Genomic DNA, 21634 nt, shown 5'->3' on the forward strand with positions numbered 1-21634 from the left:
CTTAAATAGAACTAATGGCAATACCAGCCCAGTAATTTATTTACCAGATGTTTCAGAAAGTGACTTGACCAGACAGTGGGGATAGGTGCACAGTATCAGTGACAATTCTTCAATGGCAGGTTGTAGCAACAAAGAGCAGCGTAAACAATCTTGACACATATGCACTGTTATGTTAAGTACCTTACTGAGAGTGAGGAGCATAAGAGGGACATGTAGAGTAATTGGAGTAAATGTAAGACAGCTTTCCAGGAGGTGTAGCCACATGGCAGAATAAAGAGGTTTTGGATCTAGCCCCTTGCAGAGACAGAGGCAACGACCAGTGGTGGGCAGGCAGGACATACAAGATGCTCACCTCAGACTTCCAGGACCTTTGAACAGATCACAGTTTCTTGACAGCAGCAATAAAGTAATATATCCAAGAACAGATTTGATGGGAAGATGGAATATATTACAGAAGCAAATCTTCCATTACTCAGCCCAAACACACCTCGCCAGAAGCTATGGCCCTAGACTGCGTCCTGCCACTGCTCCAGGAGAACAAGGTTTACTGTGATCTTGGAGCACCTGCAGAGACTCCACTTTAGAAAATGATGTACACAGAGTCTGCTTTCTGAAAATACCATATACATAATCAGATCCCTGCACTTACCTGTAACAAAAGCTGAAACAAAGGCCCTGCACCCACCTTTCTCTGGGGTTCATGCAGTCGAGTATGTGTACATTCTGCAGGGATGAGAGCAGTCACTGACCACCAAAGAACTGAATTCGTTTTAAGAAATCTGTACTTCCTAAGTAATGGAAATGCTTGCAATCGTTAGGTTTTTTTTCTTCCATGAGATAAAGCACTTAAATTATGCCATTCTAACAGTGTCTGTGGTAATTATACCTCAGCAGTGCAGAACAGATTATTTTCAAAAATGAGATAGTTTTTATTAAAAAGCAGTTTTGAGGTTTGTTTTCAACAGCAGCCTAGACTTGAAAAAACATCCACCATTCTTACAAAAGAAGCAAGGGACAAATCAGCAATTTGATTAAATTCTCTCATACCAAATATGTTTTTGCCCAACGGGAAGAGATGAGGAAGAAGACATACATTTACTGCTTATGTTCATCAAAAGAGTTCCCCACAGGCCCAGATGACAACGGAGGACTATGAATTCAGGGCCTGTCCTTAGGCTCCTTGAAACCAAAGGAAATAAGAAGGAAATGTTTTGCACCTTGGCCTCACCACTGGATTTCTGAAGGCATTAGAGAATTTCAGGATGGTTTCATTTTCTTTTTCAAACCCTTCTTAGAACATCCCATTCCCATCTCTAAACACCCTGGTGAACCTGTCAGCAAAGTAACACTCACTGTTCAAAACATTTACATTTAGCTCAGCTCTTTTCTCTGGTTATTCAGCTTGGCATTTTATCAAGCAATGCTCTGAGGCACTCTGAAACTGGGGGTTGTGTCAAGTTCATGTTTTCCTCAACACCTATTATTTTTCTATTATGCTGCTGTTCCTTCTCTTCAGTGAAGGCTGTTGGGGGAGGAAGAGAGAAGAAATAAGCTTTGCTACCCTTCACCTCCACCAACACAGGAAATCATCCCAAGTTAGGAACAAGATAGTGGGCACTACATTCAAGTCCACATTTTCATCAGTGACAGATACTGGAGAGCCCAAGTCAGCTTCAGATAAGTGCAGCTCTCACCCTTGTTTCATTCTAATTTTATCTCCCAGCCAGGCTGGGAAGTACATTCAGTCCCAGCACAGACATATATACAGTCAATTTTGTTACTCAAAAAATGATTCACTATAATGATTCACTATAATCATTGTGCTCATCTGGAAATGAGCTAGCTGATGATTCCATAGATGCACGTGAAGACAGTCCCTCTCAAAAAGGCACTAAGTGAGGGAACACCATGTCCCCTAAGGAGTCCCAGTCGTGGTGCCTCACCTGAATGCAGCTCTCCACATCTAAGCCAGCACAGTCCCAGGACAGAAGCCACGCTTGGACTGTTTTAAGGTCACAGGCTGGTCCCTGCTACCTTACAGTGACCTATTGGCCATGAGTGCTTTGAGAAGCAGAACATGCTGGTGCTGTTTCTCCATGAGCAGAAGGGACTGAAGGTCTCCTGCATTTAAGGATGTTGCCCTGCTCACTAGTGGCTAATAGGTTCCTCACCCCAAAGGAGCAGCATTTTTCAAACTAAACAGTTTCACAAGTACTAGGACAGAAACTATCACAGCATCAGATAGAAGTATTTTTTCCAGTGCCTAGGGGTTCACATTCTAGTTGCTGATGCCACTACTGCTAAAAGTATTTTTACCACTTTGCAACACACAGTCCTGGGTTGGAAAGAAGAGTTAATTTACTAAAACTTACAATCAGGAGTATCCTTTTGTTCCAAAAGGATGGATGACTGGTAGACATAGAAGCAGGCTAAGCCAATTGTACTTCAGTTTTCTTTTCAAGAGTCCAAAGCCAAAGCAGCTGCTGAGGTACACAACACACAGGCTGCATCCATCAGGCCTGTCCCTTTTTGAAAACAGTGCCAAAGAAGAATATGGGCCAGCCTTATCTTCCATCATAGAGAGCAATGAGCACAACAGCTGCTCGACAAAGCAGAAACAGGACAAGAAGCTTTGCTGAGCAGCAGCATCTTCTTTGGGCTAACAGAAGCAGAGTTTTTAACAAGCCTAGGGGAAAGGCCTTCTCTACAACAGGGCTGTTTTTGAGGACCCTCCTTCCAAGAGACTGACTACCTGTCTTCCTTCCATTAAGAGCTTTGCCTGAGTCTTGGTTCCCAAGACTTTTTGTGTAAGTTCACTGACAGGTTGCAAATCCCACCCTGTGTGACTAGTGGACATAGAAGCAGGCTAAGCCCATTGTACCCCACATGCTGTCAGAGGATTCTTGCCTTCTTGGCATCCTGGCAAAGCTCCCCAGTAACTATTAGGCAAGGAATGGCCAGCAGTTTTCCATTTTGTGAGGAACTAGTAGACTATTTCATGAAGGAAGTATGAGAAGACTGAAGCATCTTCATTAAACCAAGTACTCAACCTAGTTTTAAATCTGAGATCTGAGCAGGTCAGGACTGTGGGTGAAAGGGGAATGTTCTGCTGATGTTGCAGCCTCACAAAAGATCAGCAAGGTCAGAAAATCTCATCAGCGCAGGAATAACCTTTGCTTCCTAGACTCAACGTGCATTGAGCTGAATGGGCATAGAGCCCCAGTCTAAACAACAAGGGGACTTTCTGCAGTTGCAAGATCAGCCACTTCCAATGTGTAACAGGAAAGGAGAAACCTCTGTGCCTGAGTGATGGATTTTATCCTGCATGAGGCACACACTCACCTGTCAAGCAGCACATACAAAGAGATGCTCCCAGAATAACCCCCCTTCTCTGGGCCTTGGTCTATCAGCTCCTTTTTCTAGTGTTCAGGTTGTGTGACCATCCCAATACACAATTAAGCATTGTTGCTCTGCTCAGAGTTACATTAACTCTTAATAGCTTTACCGAGAGGAGATTCTACTGCATTTAAAAATGTGCATAATCATTATTTATTGAGTAAAAATTCACTACCTTTGAGTTTCACTGTACACAGCTTAAAAGGACATAAATTCTGAACTTGCCTCACTCTCATACCCTCTTGACTATGTAAAATTTATTTGCAAACACTGCCATGATACCAGTCTATTTGAAAGAGGAAATAAAAGCAAAACACGTTTCATGCAGGAAACTGGCTGGACTGCCAAAACAATACAACTGTGCATGGAATACAGACAAAAAATGTGTTCTGTGACTCTTTCTCTAGGTTTTTGCCCACCTGAGAAATACTCTCATCTTGTCAGTGTCCTGTTTTATTAACTGTGACGTTCTTCTGTTGGCTTTATTCCCAGTGAGGGGAATCTGAACTAGGTGTTGTTCCAAAACACCCATGGCACATTCTAGCTATTTTCTCTCTTATACTGAATAACACTTTCATTACTATGGTAACTATCCAGTTGTTACAGGATTAGGGTAGCAAATAACTTTTGGTAATCATTTCTTAATTTCCTCAAATCCAAAGGAACTCTTGCTTATACTGCTGTATCTACATAAGTTTTGGGGAGCAAAGATATTCACTAATTACTGAATCTGGAGGAAAAAAAAAAAACCCTGCAGCTGGCAAGAAACCCACATCCCATGCTGTCAAAGGGATCTCTGCCACATGCAGAAGCCAGGCTGCATGGATTTTCCAGGTTCATGGCATAAACTTGGTTTCAGGGTTGGACTACAGAAACTAAACCTGAGAATCAAAACCAGATGCATGAAAAAAGCTCTGGTGCATTCACCCTGCCTGTCAGATCAGGACACCTCACTGTCTTGCTCTGAAAGACCATTTGGCTTTCTATAAGATTTAACTGTTTCAGTATAATCCAAGCTGTCCATCAGTCTTAGTTTGTGGCTTCCAGTTTAACAACTACATTTCAATGACACCACGAAACCAACCACTGACGCAGGACAGACAAAAGCAGACGCACTAAATCTGCTGCCTGATTTTGCTGGAGGACACATTGGGATATCAAAACAGAGTTCACAGTAGGTTCTCTCCGTGGTAACTGATGGGCTGGTGAAGACGAAACAGGTGTCTTTGTAGTACTAGTTGTCATTAAAAGGTTAATAACTGATGAAAATATATTTCAAGCAGTTCAGTTATTTTTAATCATCCTTTTCTTGCAGTATACAAATTTCGTTAATTTTTCTGCTACCCCGAAGAATAAAAAAAAATAATTTCTTATAGAAAAATAAGCAATTACGCACAAGGTCCATGGGATTTCTTCACATCTGACAAAGGATGAAAAGAAAAAGGAGCTATATTTGATTTTTCTTTGCCGTCACTTTGAATTTGTCATAGTAACAATCAGGAAGAGCCTACATAAAAGTTTGGCCTCTACTTACCAGTTTTGTTGCCAGATCTTTATTAGTTACAAATGTTTAAAAGATTATTTTCCAAAATAATTATTTTCTGGGCTGGGAAAAGCTCTTTAGTAGCTATAGATACACTGACACATTTTATTACAAAATTATTCCTATTTTACTAAAAGAATGCCAGGGAACACTACACTGATTTAAGTGTTCACCAAGGTAAGTTCTATCTTCATTATAAGGGCTTTTGAAGAGAGAGATTGGCAAATCTCCCCCTTACATAGGCAAGACACCATGTTCCTACATCCTCACCATGTGTTAATTGGTTGTGGCTTTTTTTTTTTTAATTTTAACAAGATACGGTTGTTGGAGATGCAATTTCTTCTCTTAGACAAACTGAAATAGGCAAAAAAAAAATGATGGCAATCAGGATTATCCTTTATGTCTGAAACAGAAAGAGGAGACTTCAGGCTGAAATTTGAGACGGTTGACCTGAGTATAAATGATTCTGTTTGCCAGTCACTCAGCCTAAGGGGAAAGGGAAGAGAGCAGCGCGGAGCAGAGGAGAGCACTGCCGAGGGGAACGGTGAGCACAGTGTTAGTCACAGGGGACAGGCACACACAAGTCATCAGTGCTGCGAAGCACATAAAAGCTACATTCGTGTATATGAGGTAGTTGGAGCCTTTAAAGTGGAGGGAGTAGGTGCTGAGACAACAGCACTGATGAGGTAAGCTAAGCTAGAGATTAGTCTCATTGGACAAAGTGATATATAAACAACAAGTCTGAAAAACAATTCATCCTAACAGCCTGTATAAGCAGAGACTGGTACGTTATTCGATACAGAATTCCCTTCCTCTCTTGTCCTTCTTCACTGATCATGTGCAGTTTTGCAGGACACCTTGTGAAGGACTCATCAAAGGTCCTGTTGAGCTGAGTTTTTAGAGAGGCAATGTTTCCAATAAAAGTAAACACTTTCAATCTAAGCTAAAGCTCAGAGAAAATCCTAAATGCTTTAAATGTAGTGCTACTGTCCTGCAAAAAGAGGAGAGGCAAGGTAAACAATTTCCTCCCGAAAGGGGATTGATGCAACTGCAAAACTACAGTGGACTGCCTCTGCTCCCACACAGCATGTAAAGCCCTTACAGCAACTCTTGCTCACCTGAGCTGGGTTTAGCAAATTAAGCAGATTCAGTCCTGTAGCGCAAAGAGACAGGAAAACCTACTATTGCAATTCCCCTGATCTTGTCACTTAGTATTAGGTAAACAGTAGAAGTTGTAAAACATTTCTCAAATTGTCCTTGTGAGAGTCTAGGAGATGAGTTCAAAAGGCAACCAAAATCTCATACATTCACATTTAAAACAACCAATACTTTTGTTTAATGTGAATAAAAATGAAACACCTGATAAAGCCTTGGTAGCTGCTTGCCTCATCAACCAAGAGAAATGCGAGAACAAGCTGATTCCAGTTAGGGGGAAGACCAAAACTACACACCTAAAAATCCACTAGGTCGAGTCTTTTAGAGGGATGAGTGATTTTCTCAAATCAGAGTATATGGTGGGCCAAACACCTGCTCTGCAAACTGGCTCTCTGCAGAAGCTGGGATGCTGCATATATTCTCCAGTCTGCATCAGACTGTGAGACAAACCCTGCGCTTCTCCTTACACAGCTGACGACTCTTCAGTAGATGCAAGAGAAGGTGCAAGGTTTGCAAAACCATTTTGGCAGGGTCCATCTTCACCGTATTCACAAAGTCCCAAGGTGGTGAAGTACCAGTCCTCTAGTATCCATATCCGCCACGTTAAGGGCCTGAGCGGAGTCAAGGCAGCCTCCACAGAGCTGTGTTGTTTCCAGGGTGCAAGCTGGGGAGGGCTGGTTAAGTTCCTGGCTGTTTCTCAAGAAAAGGACAAAGCCACAACTCAGCATGTAAACTCTGAAGCTTTGCTGGCAACTTTTCTACCATTTGTGAAAAGAGCAACAGGGAAGTTATTAAATTATTTAACTTGATTCAGTTGTTTCAAAATATGTAGAAGAATCTTTGCATAGAGGTCCTACTACCCAGGAAATCTATTATTTAGGATTTCAGTATTTGGTATTCCATAGAGGAAAATAATTTCACAGGATTTTCTGCACAGAAAAATAACATTGTTCGTTTAGCAAGTGTACTGGAGAAGTCCTGCTAACAGACTTGTTTTTCCTAGGAGGAATGGTGTAGAATCTTGATCAGGCTCTAGATACACTTACGATGGTTATTTGAACACTTTTTTTTGGACTTAGACCTGCTGCCATATAGAATTTACTGTGCTTCGTCTTCTTAAATTGCTATGGGCTAGAGGGTAGGTGAAGACCACCTTAGTCTACCTTAGACTCACAGTGTATGTGGCATTTAGGAGCAAACTCCACTGGTCCAAACAATCTGAGCTATCAGAGGCACCAGATGGGCTTTTGAACAGTGGTTCAGCCTTCTGCGGAGATAGGAGGGTAGCTCTTCCTTAAGACACACATGGCATTGCTCAAGACGGTGGGCACTGAGGTGCTCAGCTGCTCTTTGTGCCTCTTAGAGTTAGCTTTTCTGCCCCTGCACTCAGGTACCTGCCTTCAGGTTCCCAATTTGTAGAAGTCTTGCCCCAAAAATGTAAAGCACAGTTACATTTTATGTATCCTCCTGCCAGCAGTCTAAGAACATCTTTCATCATTTAGAGCATTAACAACTATATGGACCATCAACATAGTAAAGGCTTTTTTTTTTTCATTTTGTAGTGCACAGGAGCCCCTAAATTATAACCTTTCTGGTCTTCATTTCCTTTCATCTCCCAAACAATTGATGTTTAGAGCTGTCACTCATCTCCGAGCATGTGGTAGAGCAGCACCAGCCTGGCTTCTCCTGCATGCTTTTCCTTGACACAATCACCATTTGGGGTTTAGCTTTCACAGCTTTAACCGAAGAAGATGACTTCTCACTAAAATTGTCTTCCCTTGACTTCTTTTGGAGCTGATGCTCAGCACTTTGCTTTATATTCTTCTACACTGACCTCCATTTGATGGTGAGGGACATAGTTCAAAGTAGAGATCAGCAAGGCCAGAAGGGGAAGCAGGATGACCCCCTTTTCCCCACCCTGAGCTGGTCAATTGGTTTAGCAACTTTTTTGCATCTTTATTGGGACTGAGCCAGGCATTTCTTCTGACTTAGTGAGGAGAAAGCTCATCTCATACTGTGTTTGAACTAACATAACTGGCTTTAAATATACACTGGCAAAAGCTTCTCTTGCATAACTAACAGTCTACTCAATTTGAGCAGCATGAATTGTTCCTCTGCCACATAATCTTGAGTCCCTCCCTCATTGCCACTTTCTGCCAGGTGGATGTAGACATATCTGTGTACCTTCCTGCACAGGACTCAAGCTTCTTCTTTTTCCTTCCTTTAAATTCACAATGACTCTTCCTTGCCTCATCTTAGTGCATTTTAAATGGGTTCTTTATTTCAACGAGGAGAAAATACTTCCAATGGGACTTTGTTTTCTACGTGCAGATACAAATACAGACAGAATTGCCAAGCAAGTGCATTTCAGATGGAAACATTTGCAGATTGATGACAAAAACAAGACATTCCTCTTTGACCTGCACAAGTCAAATCATCAGTAACAGAATCGATAAATCCCTTGGGATTTACAAAATACACCAGGTGAGCACACTCCTCATCGTTAAACACAGAAGAATATGCAAGCTGGGAGGAATATTCTACAGTTTTAAGGTTTAATACCATCATCTGCATCCTAGGGAGCCCTTCGCTCCCTTCTGGGGCATCTAGCATCAGCTCTTGGCAGATGCCAGATGCTTGGACTTAGCAGCCGGCACAGGTTTGGCACTTTTCTGCACCTACCAGAATTTCTTACCTGTGTTGCCACAGCGACTCAGCATGCACAGTTTGTGTGAAGACAGTTCCCTGTTGCTATAGGAACAAAGCATCCTGGCCTGCGCTGAAACTTCAGCTTTGGAAAATATGAAATTTGGTCAATAAAAGGAAAATGAAAGAGTGAGAGACAGGTAGTTAACTAAGAAGTGAATCTGCATTGCATATGCGTAGGACCGTATGGAAAGACAGCCAGGGAATACTTAATCTGTCCCAGGAATACATAAATCTGGACTCTGACTACTATGTGAAATCACTGATCGCACATGCTAAGACAGATCTATAAGATCTATAAGAACATTAATTGAGGTTTTTTTTCCCCCAGTTACTGACAAATTTAATATTTACAATATCTGCTCAAGAAGTTGAAATATGGCTCTGGGGTAAGAAGAGGTTTTTTTGTTTGTTTGTTTTAATCCAAATTTCTCCACATTTATGCTGCCAAACTAGGAAAATCACATAGCCTCTCCTGTAGAAAATGAAGCAAGATTATTTTTGCAAATGATTTTGTAAAAATGGGTATATTAATAAGACCACTTAAAATAAGGAAATTTAGAAAACTGTTAATCCTTTAGTAGTATATTGAATCTTGAAAAAAATACAAGAGAAATCTACCTCAAAGACAGTTACAAAAAGAATTTTTTTTTAAAAAAAGAAAACTTAAACCTCATTTCACATTACTTTGCAAGTATTGTCACAGAAAGACTCCAAAGAGATACATCCAGACTGCAGGTACACTTGAAAACATCTCTGCTTCAGTTCTAATCAGATATTATTTTATATCACAAGTGATCAAAAACCTAAACAAGACACGGGAGATTTAGTGACATATGCTGGAAAATCACCTCTGCACGTGGACAATGTCTGTACGTCCACTTGTTTATAGAGGTTCAGAAACAGGTTATGGATATTTTTGAAAAATTTGTGTCAAAGATAGCAAAATATGGTGGGGAAGCTTGTAGATCACTCTGTCTCACATAGCAGGGGGCTGCCACATCCCTGCCTCACTGATGCTCAGTCCTATTAAAAACAAAGACCACACAAAAAAACCCACACCAAAACAAAACAAATACAAATAAAATAAATAAAAAGCAAACAATAAAACAAACAAACAAGCAACCAAACAAAAAAAACCCCACCACAATTGTGCAGGTTAGCTTAAAACCAATTATTCACAAGTCCTTCATTGTGGGGTTACTGATCATTTCCAAATCCCAGCCATACACTTGGCCTTTCTCCTTGCATTAGCCTTGACATTCATCTCACTCCTCTTGGCGAGCTGAATTAACTCAAGGTAGTAAAGAACTTACCCATAAGAAGAAAAGAGATGAAAAAGCAGGAGTTTAAGGAGCTGAAGGATGTTCTCAAGGCTCTTCACTGAGCAGTTGTCCCCAGTGTGCAGGAGAGGCCCTAGGGGATGGCACCCTCTGTTTCCGCAGCACCCGGCTATGGGCTGAGCACAGTGACATGAGGAAACCTGGGTGGCAGTTCCCCTGCTGCAGCTGCCACGGGTTCCTGCTGATGGTCATCTTTGTTTGATCTGCATGTTACCATTTATCCTTGACTGTTTCATCAAAGGAAAACTGTTTGGCTGAGCCCAGTGACTTCACTGATGAGGCTTTTGCCCCCTTACTTGTAATACATGAGTACAGTTTCATATAAACTAACTCATTACTTGCCAGCTATGCTATTTTATTATTACTGCTGTCTCTGCAAGCTTTCACCTGTAATCTCTAATCACCCAGTCCTATTCTATTAGGATTTTCTTTTGTAGAAACCTGTCATCAGTATACACAAACAATACCTACATTATATGCTGTTGAGCAAAGAGAAAATTACTTTGTTAATTATTTAAAAAAAAAAATTCCTTAAATAATCTCTACCTTCTATTAACTATTTCTACCTCTAAAACCATTAAATGATACATAGTCTTAATCTGATCTGCAGGTATTAAAAGAGCGACACATTAAAAAAGCCAGACACAGCCACTGAACATCCATACAACTCAAAATCATAGCAATTCCTCCTTTTTATTAATATAATTTTTCCTAAGTAGACTAGCTACCATACCATAAAGGACATTATGCTGAAAACACATTGTGCTGGATACCTGAGTATCCAAATTTATGAATTGTGTCCAGTAATCCAGAACTGTAAGCAAAGTTGCTTGTTATTTCTTTATGAAAGCACACATGTGGCTACACCACCCCAATGGCTGTATGCTTCAAGGAAAAAATCAGCTACTGCTGCTGCTATCATTACTGCAAAACAAGTCACGTGAATAGAGATGTGAACAATTATGATAAACAAATGAGGTATCTTCAGAATGTGATGGGTAGGTTATACTCTCTAAAAACAGAATATGCATGAAACTGAACTATGGATTAACAGGAATTGTTACCATGAAAAAGTTTGTACATGCATTCATAGAATCAAAGGAAAATTTGTGTGTGAAGCATCCTCAGGAAGCCTCTAGTCCAAACCAGGGTGCTCAGGGCTGTATCCAGTCAGCTCTTGAAAGCCCCCAAGGGCAGAGACCACACCAGATCTCCAGCAGGTTCTTCCAGCCAATGTTTCCGCATATTCCTATTCAAGAACAGTGCTGTAAGTGGCCTCACCTGGGGTACCATGTACAGTTCTGGGCAACACAGTATTAAAAAATGTATTAAGCTAGTGGAGAGTCTCCAGAAGAGAGGTATGAAGTTGGTGAAGGGTTTGGAGAGGAAGTTGTATGAAGAATGGCTAAAGTCACTTGGTTTGTTCAGCCTAGAGAGGACTAAGGGGAGACCTCATCACATCTACAGCTTCCTCACAAGGGGAGGAGGGGCAGGTGCTGATCTCTTCTCTTTAGTGATCAATGACAGAACCCAAGGGAATGGCAGGGAGATGTGCCAGCAGAGGTTTAGACTGGACTTCAGGAAAAGGTTCTTTACCCAGAGGTGCTGGAGCACTGGAACGGGGTCCCCAGGGAGGTGTCACAGCCCCAAGCCTGACAGTGTTCAAGAAGAGACTGGACAATGCCCTCAGACACATGGTGTGAACTCTGGGGTTGTCATGTGCAGGGACAGAAGTTGGACTCGATGATCCTTGTGGGTCCCTTCCAACTCAGGACATTCTATGATTCTATGATCTGAAGATCTGAAGCACTTAACTTCTCTGGCATGGTTAATAACAGTCACAAATGCTACTTTGCAATCTGCCTTATAAACACGAACTCAAACAGGAACACAGAACAGTTACAGAAATGTGCCAAATTGATGACATCAGCAGAAATTAAGGTTAATTACAAGAAAAAAAAACATACTCTCAGAAGCCCCATTTTAGCGGCTGCATAAGGTTGTGATGCTACATAATGCAAACAGGCAGATGATGAGCATCACTGCCTTAAAAAAAACAACAAAACAAACAAACAAAAAACCATTTTCTTTTGTTATTATAAGCTAGCCTTGATTTCAGATGTTCAGCCTCATATCCATCTTTAGGAATTTATTTTAAAAGTTATAATCTGTATCAAATCTTTGAAGTATTAGAAAAATAAGTAAAACTTAGTTACACTTCAGCCACTTATAACACATAGTATCATATCTAGATTAAAAAGCTGAAGTAGTGTCAAATTGCCATTTGTTGCTAAGCTACTAGTGCAAAGCAAGTTATGAGTAATATCAGATCTATTCAGAACTTCAAAGGAAACCAGAGGCTTTTACAAGTGTGACAATTCATCGTAAATTACATCTTAAAAAACCTCAAAGTGCCTGAAATTTTGAGACCCTATCTTGGGGCAAACAAGCAACTCTGTTCATCTCACCAGGAATCCACTTCAGAACTTGGAAACGAGTGTCCCTCTGCTTAACTCCGTTACAGATGTCAAATGGTGACTGCTCTCAAACTACACACTTGGATGTGATCTGGATTTCAATCATTGCAAAAAGATGCTTAAATAGGTATCTTCCCAACTGGAAATGTAGAGTGCCATGCTTAAAGAGGTCCTCTTGACCTGGTCTAGAAGGGATCACCATGGGGATATCAACCTTGACAAGGTCAGAGCAATGAAGACTGTATGTGGAACTGAAAGATTTGGGGACTATGCTCCTTTTTCCAAACCACACAGCTCAAAGAGCCACATGACAGACCCGTCTGTAAGAAAATAATGAGAGAAGGGAAATGCATCATTCTTCTGCAATAGCGTTTTATAAGATAGTGAATTCATAACAATTTGTTTCTGAAAATTCCCATTCAAATTGTGATTTAGTGTGCAGTTTTTATCAGTGTAACTTCTACAAATCTGTGTGGTGGGGTTTTGGTTTGGCTTTTGTTGGTTATTTTTTAAAACTGTGAAATCAGGATGCAGCAGCCACATGTAAGAGGCAAAAGACATAGTTCCAAGATATTGATTATATACCTTCTTGTGATGGTGATACAGGGAACTAACTAACACTTAAAGAACTAACACTTAAAGAACTAACACTTAAAGAACTAAAGAGCTAACACTCAGAGATCTAACCCTTAACCCACACCACAATTGCCTAGCCTTGCTTAGCTTTGTGTAACTTCTTGTATGAGAAACAGGAGTTTGCTGATGACTTCACAGGCCTCGCAAAGATAAAAAACCTTGGGTGCATCCTTGATGCATCCTTGGGTGAACTAGATAACAGAAACTTGGGCACAGGACAGGAGATACGCCAGTCTGAGTCCCAACCAACTCATCACACCAGGCCGAAGGTAACCGTGTACAGAGAAGACCCTGGTTCACTGTCACCACACAGGCACAACCAGGAGGAGCCAGAGGTGGAGACTATGGAAATGATCTCCTGGAACTCATTGTAATAAGAACCACCTTCTTGAGGACAGGTTATGAATATGTATGGCCGTTCCTAAAACTTTAATTAATATGTAACACTTTGCAGCATTTAACCAAGATCACAGCTACTGGAAATTCACACACATCTTAGGTGGAATTATTCCCCCATGTGTCCAGCGCTCTGTAAATACATACCTTCTTTACAATCTCAAAGGTTGTAAGGTCATTTCCATGCCTCAATGGAGGAGATTAAACTGTTTATTTCAACTGCATGTAGCATGAAGCACTGATGTTAAGAGGTTACTGACATACAAAATTTATGACCATCTTTTAGAATAGGCTGGATGTTGTACAGTTTTGTAATGCAGGAATTTTTCTAGAAAAGCAGCTAAGAGCTAGCATGAAAAAAGATACACCTACATGGAGGTTTCTGTGGCTTCTCCCAGAAACCAGTTTTGCTCAGAACGAAAAAAAAAATGCATGGGAGGAAACAACACAGTAAATTTTTCTCCCTTACTGTGTAATGATTCTCCTCCAGAAGAGTCAGAACAATCGATGCACTGAAACAATAAACACTGCACAAACAAAACATTAGAATGTTTTTTTGTTGTTGTAAATGAAGACATAGTCAACAATTGCATTCTTCAAATTCCTTATATTTACTGGGTGGATTTATTAAGAATGCTTTTCTATAAACAATTCTTTCTTAATGAGCATACCAATATTTCCCTCAGCAGCAGCAATGATCAACCATACCACTTCATATTGGCTCCTCTGACCTTGTTTTAATTAGTCTCTCAATATGTAAGTATTCCAGAACTGATATAGCTGCAAATTGGATTTTCCTGTAAACAATGGTCTCCCTCCTCCTCATTTACTAAAGGCAACAAAACCCAAGAAGCTAGGATTTTAAAAATACAGCTGGCAAATAATTGTTACAATTTATCATCCCTTTTCATTATCAGCAGCATGCAGCAGGTAGCTATAAAGCAGTCTTACTAATGGATTACAATGTATGATTGGGATTTCAATCCGCACATCTTCAATAAAATGCAATATAAACACTGTATTAACTACTGAATTCTTCATGTTTCTCAGGTGTGGACAAACAAATATTTTATGAATAGTCTCTTAGCAGAATTACTATTAATACGCTGTACTCAAGCATTTACTTCTTCAAGCTACTGTTTTAATTGCACGAAATATGTACCTACAGCTGCAAATGGAACAAATTACATGAGTTTATCCAAGAGTATGTTCCAAACAAAGAGCTGGGAGACTGCAGATGTCCCTTTTTCCCTATAAATGATTTTTCATGCAAATCCCCTGTTTCACTCTGACAACACAGCAATTAAGCTGGTGCCTCCTGATAAATGTTTCAAACTTCCTTTTGGAAAACTAAAGAGAGTTTGTTTCTTGGTGAACTGCCATCCAGAGATGGGACAGAGCATCAGTTCAAGAGCTTATCTAATATTAACCTGGTAATAGGAGAATATTATTCTGATGTCATCTTCCACTTTCAGACTTATTTCCTAGGAAAATGTAGCTCTTTTCTGGTCCAACAACAACCCTTCAAATTTTCCAAAGGGAAAACACTTGCATATTGAGACCTCCAAGGACGACTCTTCTGCATGTCAGTGTCTTCTTTTGCTCCTCATCAGTAACATCAGCATCTCAGTATTACTCAGTTTTCGATGAAGTATTAATATTTCCAGGAAAAATACAGTTGCAACAAGCCCTGTGGACAGATGCAGTGTAAGATCCAAGAAGTTTACTACAAACCCATGAAGATCTGTCCTGGAAGAACCACCACAGCAGAACACCTCTGCACTAAAGGTCTTGTTGGACTTGCAAGGGCAGCTACAAATATTTAAGTTATTTAAAATCCATAGCCCTTTATGACAATGAACATAAACAATTGCATCAGGGTGTTCCCTGCTTCAGGATGACAGTCTTAAAGTCTCCGAGAGCAAAACTTTCTTCAGACTGCAACTGTAAACAGCAATTACCAGTAGCACACAAGACTGAAAACAAACTTTCAGAAGCTAAAGGAGATACACACTGACTACACAAGCTTCTAGACCTTCTCTGAGGTAATTCCATATCCTTGAGCACCACATGGACTGCTCAAAGCTTTTGAGAAGTCATCATCTATTGACAAAAAAAGCGTATGCCCTAAGGCATAGGATAAAACCCTTGATGTACTGTGTCACAACAGCTGCTTATCCAAAACGCTTTATTTTGTCCTTCTGGATAAAGACAGATAAGGACAATCAGAGCACAAAGGGCAGGATATTGGCAAAGTAACCTGCTGACACCAAGAAGGCTGAAAGGGAGGCAATTAATTACATTCTTTTACAAAGGAGACCATCCCATTAGATCTTGGGAGATGGGAATAGGACAAATTCCTTGGTATCCTATGGAAGATGTAAGGTTTAGTCATTAACATAAAAATGTAGTTTTTAAAGTCACCACTGTGATCTTATGTTTGTGACAGTAAAAATGACCAAATTCAATGCGTGTTTTGTTTTTCCAGCATAGCACTGACATTTCTGCTCAGCAGAAGAGAAACCTGTTCAGAGCTCTGCAGCAAAAATCTCCACAAATAATACATTGCAAAATTATAACTGAAAACATTTAGATCCTTCTAGATCAAGTGATGACACAACCACTGTCTCTTCTCAAATAACTTGTGACTTACGGGCAATGACTGACAACCAGATCCTTTTCTAACTTCAAGACTAATAAAACAGAAGGCACTGAAGAGATGACAGCTCAGCTTAGCATAGCCAGTCACTGTGAGAGAGCAATTTAACCTTTCAGGGTATTATGAAAACATTTTTCATGAACACTGGCTTCTTCGGAGGAAGAAATACCCACTCGACACAACACAAGATGTAAACACTACTAGATGTCACATGGAGCAATGCCTACAGATATTCCTGACAACATCTACAAAGGGGGAAGCTGCTCTGCTGCTTCTTTCTCTGAACTGTTATTAGACACCAGATTACTGCCTCATGATAACATACTTTTAATAATGGAGAAAAAAACCCTACCAATTCAAATAACCTCATTTAATACTACTGCAATCTGTCAAATATTTCTGGGTAGTTCTGTGGCCCTTACCCTGGTATCTGCAGGCCACAAGTTGTCGTGTCTTTACCCTCAGAATGTCTCCTGGCACAGGATGCCTGACATTAGTGAGGCCACACAGCAAGTTTTGTGGGAGACGATGACCCTGTGCATCTGTTCTGAGTTCTCAGCTGGTGTCCTAAGCTTGTGCAAGCCTTTCTATATGACATTATCAACTGAAAATACAAAAAAATTTACAAAAATACATAAAGTAATGTAAAATTATTATTTTTTTTATTATTTGATGTATTTTTTTTTTCACCAAAGGTACTTCGATTCTTTGTTTACAAAGCCAAAAATGTATCCAGATCACTTGCAAGTCAAACAGAGATATTGGATGAAAAAGAACTGTTACCTGAGTTACAGTACAATATTTAATTTCAGACAGTATTGCTCTTAAGACTTTTTTACAGTAAGAACTAAACTAACAAGCTTTTTCGATTCAAAAACTAAATCAGTGCTTGTCATAAATTTAAGAATTCTCATGAACCAACAACATGATATATCTTACATAATGTATACTATACATTTTTGCTTCCCTCTATAATAAATTAATACCCTGGATGACTTAAGTATTACCAAAAATATTTACAAAAACAAGATAAAACATCATATAAATTTTTTTCAAAGATACATTTCTTCCAAGAAACAGTTTGGTACCAAGAATGAAATTTCAAGTCTTACAAAATTGCTTCGCATTTAAGTTCATGAAAGTAAATAAATAAGATTGAATTATACAAACAAACACTGATATCCTCATATGGGTTTATGCAGTAAAAGCATGTATCTCTTCTTGGGAGTATCCAAGATCCTTCAGATATCTGAAAGTCAGAAATCAAGTTGATAATATTAATATTTGGAACCCAAAACTCACCACAGACACAGATGAAACATAACTTCAGCACCACTATCTTGTTTTTATTGAGACATGCACAATTAAGTTTACCTTTGCAAATGCTTTTAGAAAACATTTCATGCCCAGGAACTCATATGTACTACATGACCTTTAAGGATATGGAAAAAATTTCTAAAACTAAATACAGATAGAATTTTTATTAGCTCTGATTTCTCCAGAGGTAGCACGATTATTGGCCAATTTCACCCTCCATTGGATCCATGCACCTGGCTTCAGCAGGACTGCAGAAATGCAAGTGATATCTATATTGGTTCAATATTTTGAAGCCAGGCAAGAGAAAGTTAGAGGGCCTTTTATCTTTAAATATATGACATATAAAATAAGGAAAGTATTAGGTACAGACATAAATAAATGCAAGAGAAGTGCTTGTGCTAGAACACATTGAATTAAAAGCAGCATTTAAAGCTTTGGGGAAAAAAAGTCGTGTTAAAGAGATGCTCTTAGAAACTTTTGGACAAGTGACTAGAGCTCATGAAACTTCCATGTTGCTGACATTTACTTAGCTGCACACTAAATATACTCCAAGTATAATACCAGGTGTTTTTCTATTTTTTTTTTTTTTTAATTTAAAAAAATTTTCTTGCAAATCAGAAAATGTGAAGCCTTTTTTGAAAGACTATCAAGTCAGAAGCACTCTAGATGGTTAGGTGATCAAATAAAAAACAATAATTGTTCTCCAGTTCATAATCTGAAATACTCACTGTACTCCTTGTTCTGTAAACGGTGTTGGACCACAGATACAGATAAGCACTTTGGAATATTTGCTGCTTCTTTTCACAAACTCAGAGAGAAGAGATGAAGAAATCTTCCCCTCTTTACCCATCCAGTCCTTTGTTGGTTGTGAAAGAATGAATTTAACCTCAAACCTGGAAAGCAGAAGAATATTTCAGAAATATTGCCTCTGATAAGAAATCTGCCACCCAAAATGCTGCTGACTGAGACACTGGTGTTTCCTACGATTACTTTCTGCTCTGCTTTCCTACAATGAAGTTCTGCTCAACTCCCACAGGCACAGTATCAGATCTCACAGACATTTAGCTGTTCCTACCAATCAAGTCAATCAAATCCCCTCCAGTATTGTGCATTTAATTATTTAACCAAATCTTTCAGTCTTAAAAGTCTTAGCTGTATATTTCACCTTACAAAGAAAAACAGCTGGTACCAATTAAGATTTTATTGTTCTGTTATCCACTTACGTAATGTTGGTGTAGCTCAATACACAAGTAGTGAAATATAAATGCTTAGCCAAACTTGTGAAAATGTCAGTACAACTTCATTAATGAGAAAATACTATAACTGGTTTCAAAAACTCAATAACAGAGTAGTTGTTCAGTAAAAACCAAGCACTCATGTATCTGTGGCTCCTAATGAAAAGGAAAAAGGGTTTTTACTGTAAATTTACACAAAGTCCAGACTATGAAGCCTTGAATGTGCCAGACATCACCAGGCAATGAAATAATATTGATTTTTCTCTTCAATGTTGTGAAGGAACAAGTGAAATTAACTTGTTCATACAATTTCAACTAAGAATTAAGCATAAACAAAGCACACTTCTGTCATGTAAAATCTAGGCAGTGACAATTTATCTAGTGATAAAAGCAAGAGTACTGAAATTAATAGGCAACCCGATACCCCTGTGTCTCCTGATGGAAATGTGACCTGCTAAACTACATTAGCATTACCTGTGCACTAGTGCATTTTAATCCATAATTACTTTGTAACTGAGAAAAAAAAGGCAACAATTAGACAGTGTAAAAATGAAAGTAACGGGCCTAATTTAAACTTCAAATTTTTATATATACATTTTCTCAACTAAGTGGCACCAAAGAGGCTTTTTCAGGACTTCTCTGTAAATTCAGAATGTTGCTCCAAGTATGCACTGTCCTAGTCTATCACTTCTGTGTTTCTCTTTGCATATCTCTGTTTTCTATTGCTAAGGCTAATTATCTTCACCTTCAAAAAGCTTCCTAGACAGTCTTAATGATCACCTCATCTAACATATCATCTCCAATAAACACCTATTAAACACTGTCATATCAAATCCCTCATTTCCTACGGGACATACAGAAGATAATGACACAACCTGCTGCTATGAATCTGTGACCAATCTCTCTTGGCTTCATTAAATTCTTAGCTAAGAGTTTCCTGCATCATGATCTGTCTTTGTGCCAAAGCTGTAGAGTTAGTCTAAGCCGCAAGACCTCTTCTCCTACATGCTGGGATGGTACAAGTTCTCCACAAGACTCTTAAATACCTTTTGTCCAAAAGAGCTAATTGTTCAAGTTGGTTTCTCCAAAGTATGTCATCTTCTGTTTTGTTGAAGAAGATCAGCTTCACTGTCCTTTAGAAAAAAAAAATATTAAAAAATTAATTGCAGATTGCTTCTCTATTTGAAACACATTAAAGAATCGGAACTTACTGCATTATACAGAAGCCTTTTACTTACATTTTGTTTGTCTGTTTGTTTTGCAACTTTGCAATCCTCAAATTTTTTTGTCACTAACTCGATAGAGTATCTTTCTTGCTGTACCTGAAAGTCTGTTGGACTTGTGACCTCTCTTCTAAATGTCATAACCCTGTCTGCAGTTGCAACTTCTAGTTCAGGAACTGCTGTCCTAAGAAAAATAAAGTCTCTTGAGGTTACTAAGACCTGACTGAGAATATAGTATAGCTTGTCAAGTTTTATCTAATGGCTTCTCAATATTGTTTGAGCACTACTACTTCAATTAGTATCTCGTATATGAACTCTGTACATGTTTTTAATATTACACAGACCAGCTTGTAGAGGTGAAAGCAGAATTTCAGGAAGGTTATGTCAATGTTAATTTAATAAAGACAGAATCTAAACCCATAGAAGGAAGATATAATTCACTCACAACCTGAAGAGCAAACTACAGCTCTGTACCAGGTTATCTTATTCTTACTTTATCTGGTGATTTATAAAATCTGTTTTCCTGGAAAGCTACTGTTTACAAGCATTGTATTTGCCAGAAAGTTCACATAAAAATAAATGCTCTGTCATTAAGGTCAGTGCTATTATCTCTTCAGATTTTTATACTACAACAGAGGTAAAACACAAAAACGCTGACTTTACAAAGTTGAATTTACCATTTGACAAAGTCACATAAACTCAACTTCTCCTTTATTGCTAACAACAGACTAGTACCCCAGGGACAACTGATCTAAGACAGAAGATCTGCTGTTAAATGCAAGCAGTTCCTGACCTGCACCCCACAGGGCTTTAAGTTCATGTTGTTTTTTCCCCTCAAGCACAGCTCTGAGCAGAGAGTACATGTTGCTGGGGTGCCAGAAGCTGCAAGTTCAGCGCCCCACATGCAGAAAGCCGGAGTTCTGCGACACCTGGTGCAGAAATGCTTGAGGAACCACACGGGTACCTGTCAGGGCTGGCACCAAGGCTGAGCTCAACCTGCTGGTTGTTCTCACCAGACAGTTCTCAAACAAGGCACTCCACTACCCCCTCTCCTTTTACATGAGCCCAACCTTGCTCCTAAGAGACGAGCAATAGACACACACTGAAGGAAAAGCATCATGACTTGATGCACCAAAGGATACTGCAGACAGGAAGAGAACAAACCGTTTTCCACATTTAAATCTGTAATTTCTTGCCTATGGTAAAAGTTGATAGGGAGACTTTGGCTAAACAGTAGAATGAAAATCCAATGATCCAAGCCCATTACACCACAGCAAAAGCTGCCTAGGGAAGATGGGGATGGATTCTCCAGCACTCGCTGTGCAGCCCCAGAGGTTCAGCAGGACTTGCCCAGCATCACAGGCAGAGGCTGCTGCACCTCAAGTGACAGGTCTGTCATTATTCAGGTCCTTCCTCAACTTTCTCAATTCGTGGCCTAGCACATGCAATCCAAGTTCACAGCAATCGTTACTTTCCACAGTAAGATAATTTTATGCAAATTAAGTTGTTTATATATGCATATATTCCTATGTATACCACTAGTATATA

General features: G+C 39.5%; 1 protein-coding gene across 2 annotated transcripts in view; it reads right to left on the reverse strand.

Annotated features, from left to right (window-relative positions):
* Positions 1-16938: 16938 nt before the first annotated feature.
* LOC309437422 (cytochrome b5 reductase 4-like) overlaps positions 16939-21634 on the reverse strand; it is a 38662-nt gene continuing 33966 nt past the window's right edge. Inside the window, exons 14-16 of one of the 2 annotated variants that reach the window (XM_082047836.1) lie at positions 19910-19996; positions 18357-18521; positions 16939-17560 (exon numbers count right to left, since the gene is read on the reverse strand). In XM_082047836.1, the coding sequence (XP_081903962.1) occupies positions 17506-17560; positions 18357-18521; positions 19910-19996 (307 nt within the window). In that variant the 3' untranslated portion in view covers positions 16939-17505. Of the gene's footprint in view, positions 17561-18356; positions 18522-19909; positions 19997-20101; positions 20271-21634 lie in introns of those variants that run through there. The other variant, XM_082047837.1, reaches the window with a different exon arrangement.

This window comes from Streptopelia decaocto (assembly GCF_964273445.1).
Source record: "Streptopelia decaocto genome assembly, chromosome: 3".
Taxonomy (NCBI): Eukaryota; Metazoa; Chordata; class Aves; order Columbiformes; family Columbidae; genus Streptopelia; species Streptopelia decaocto.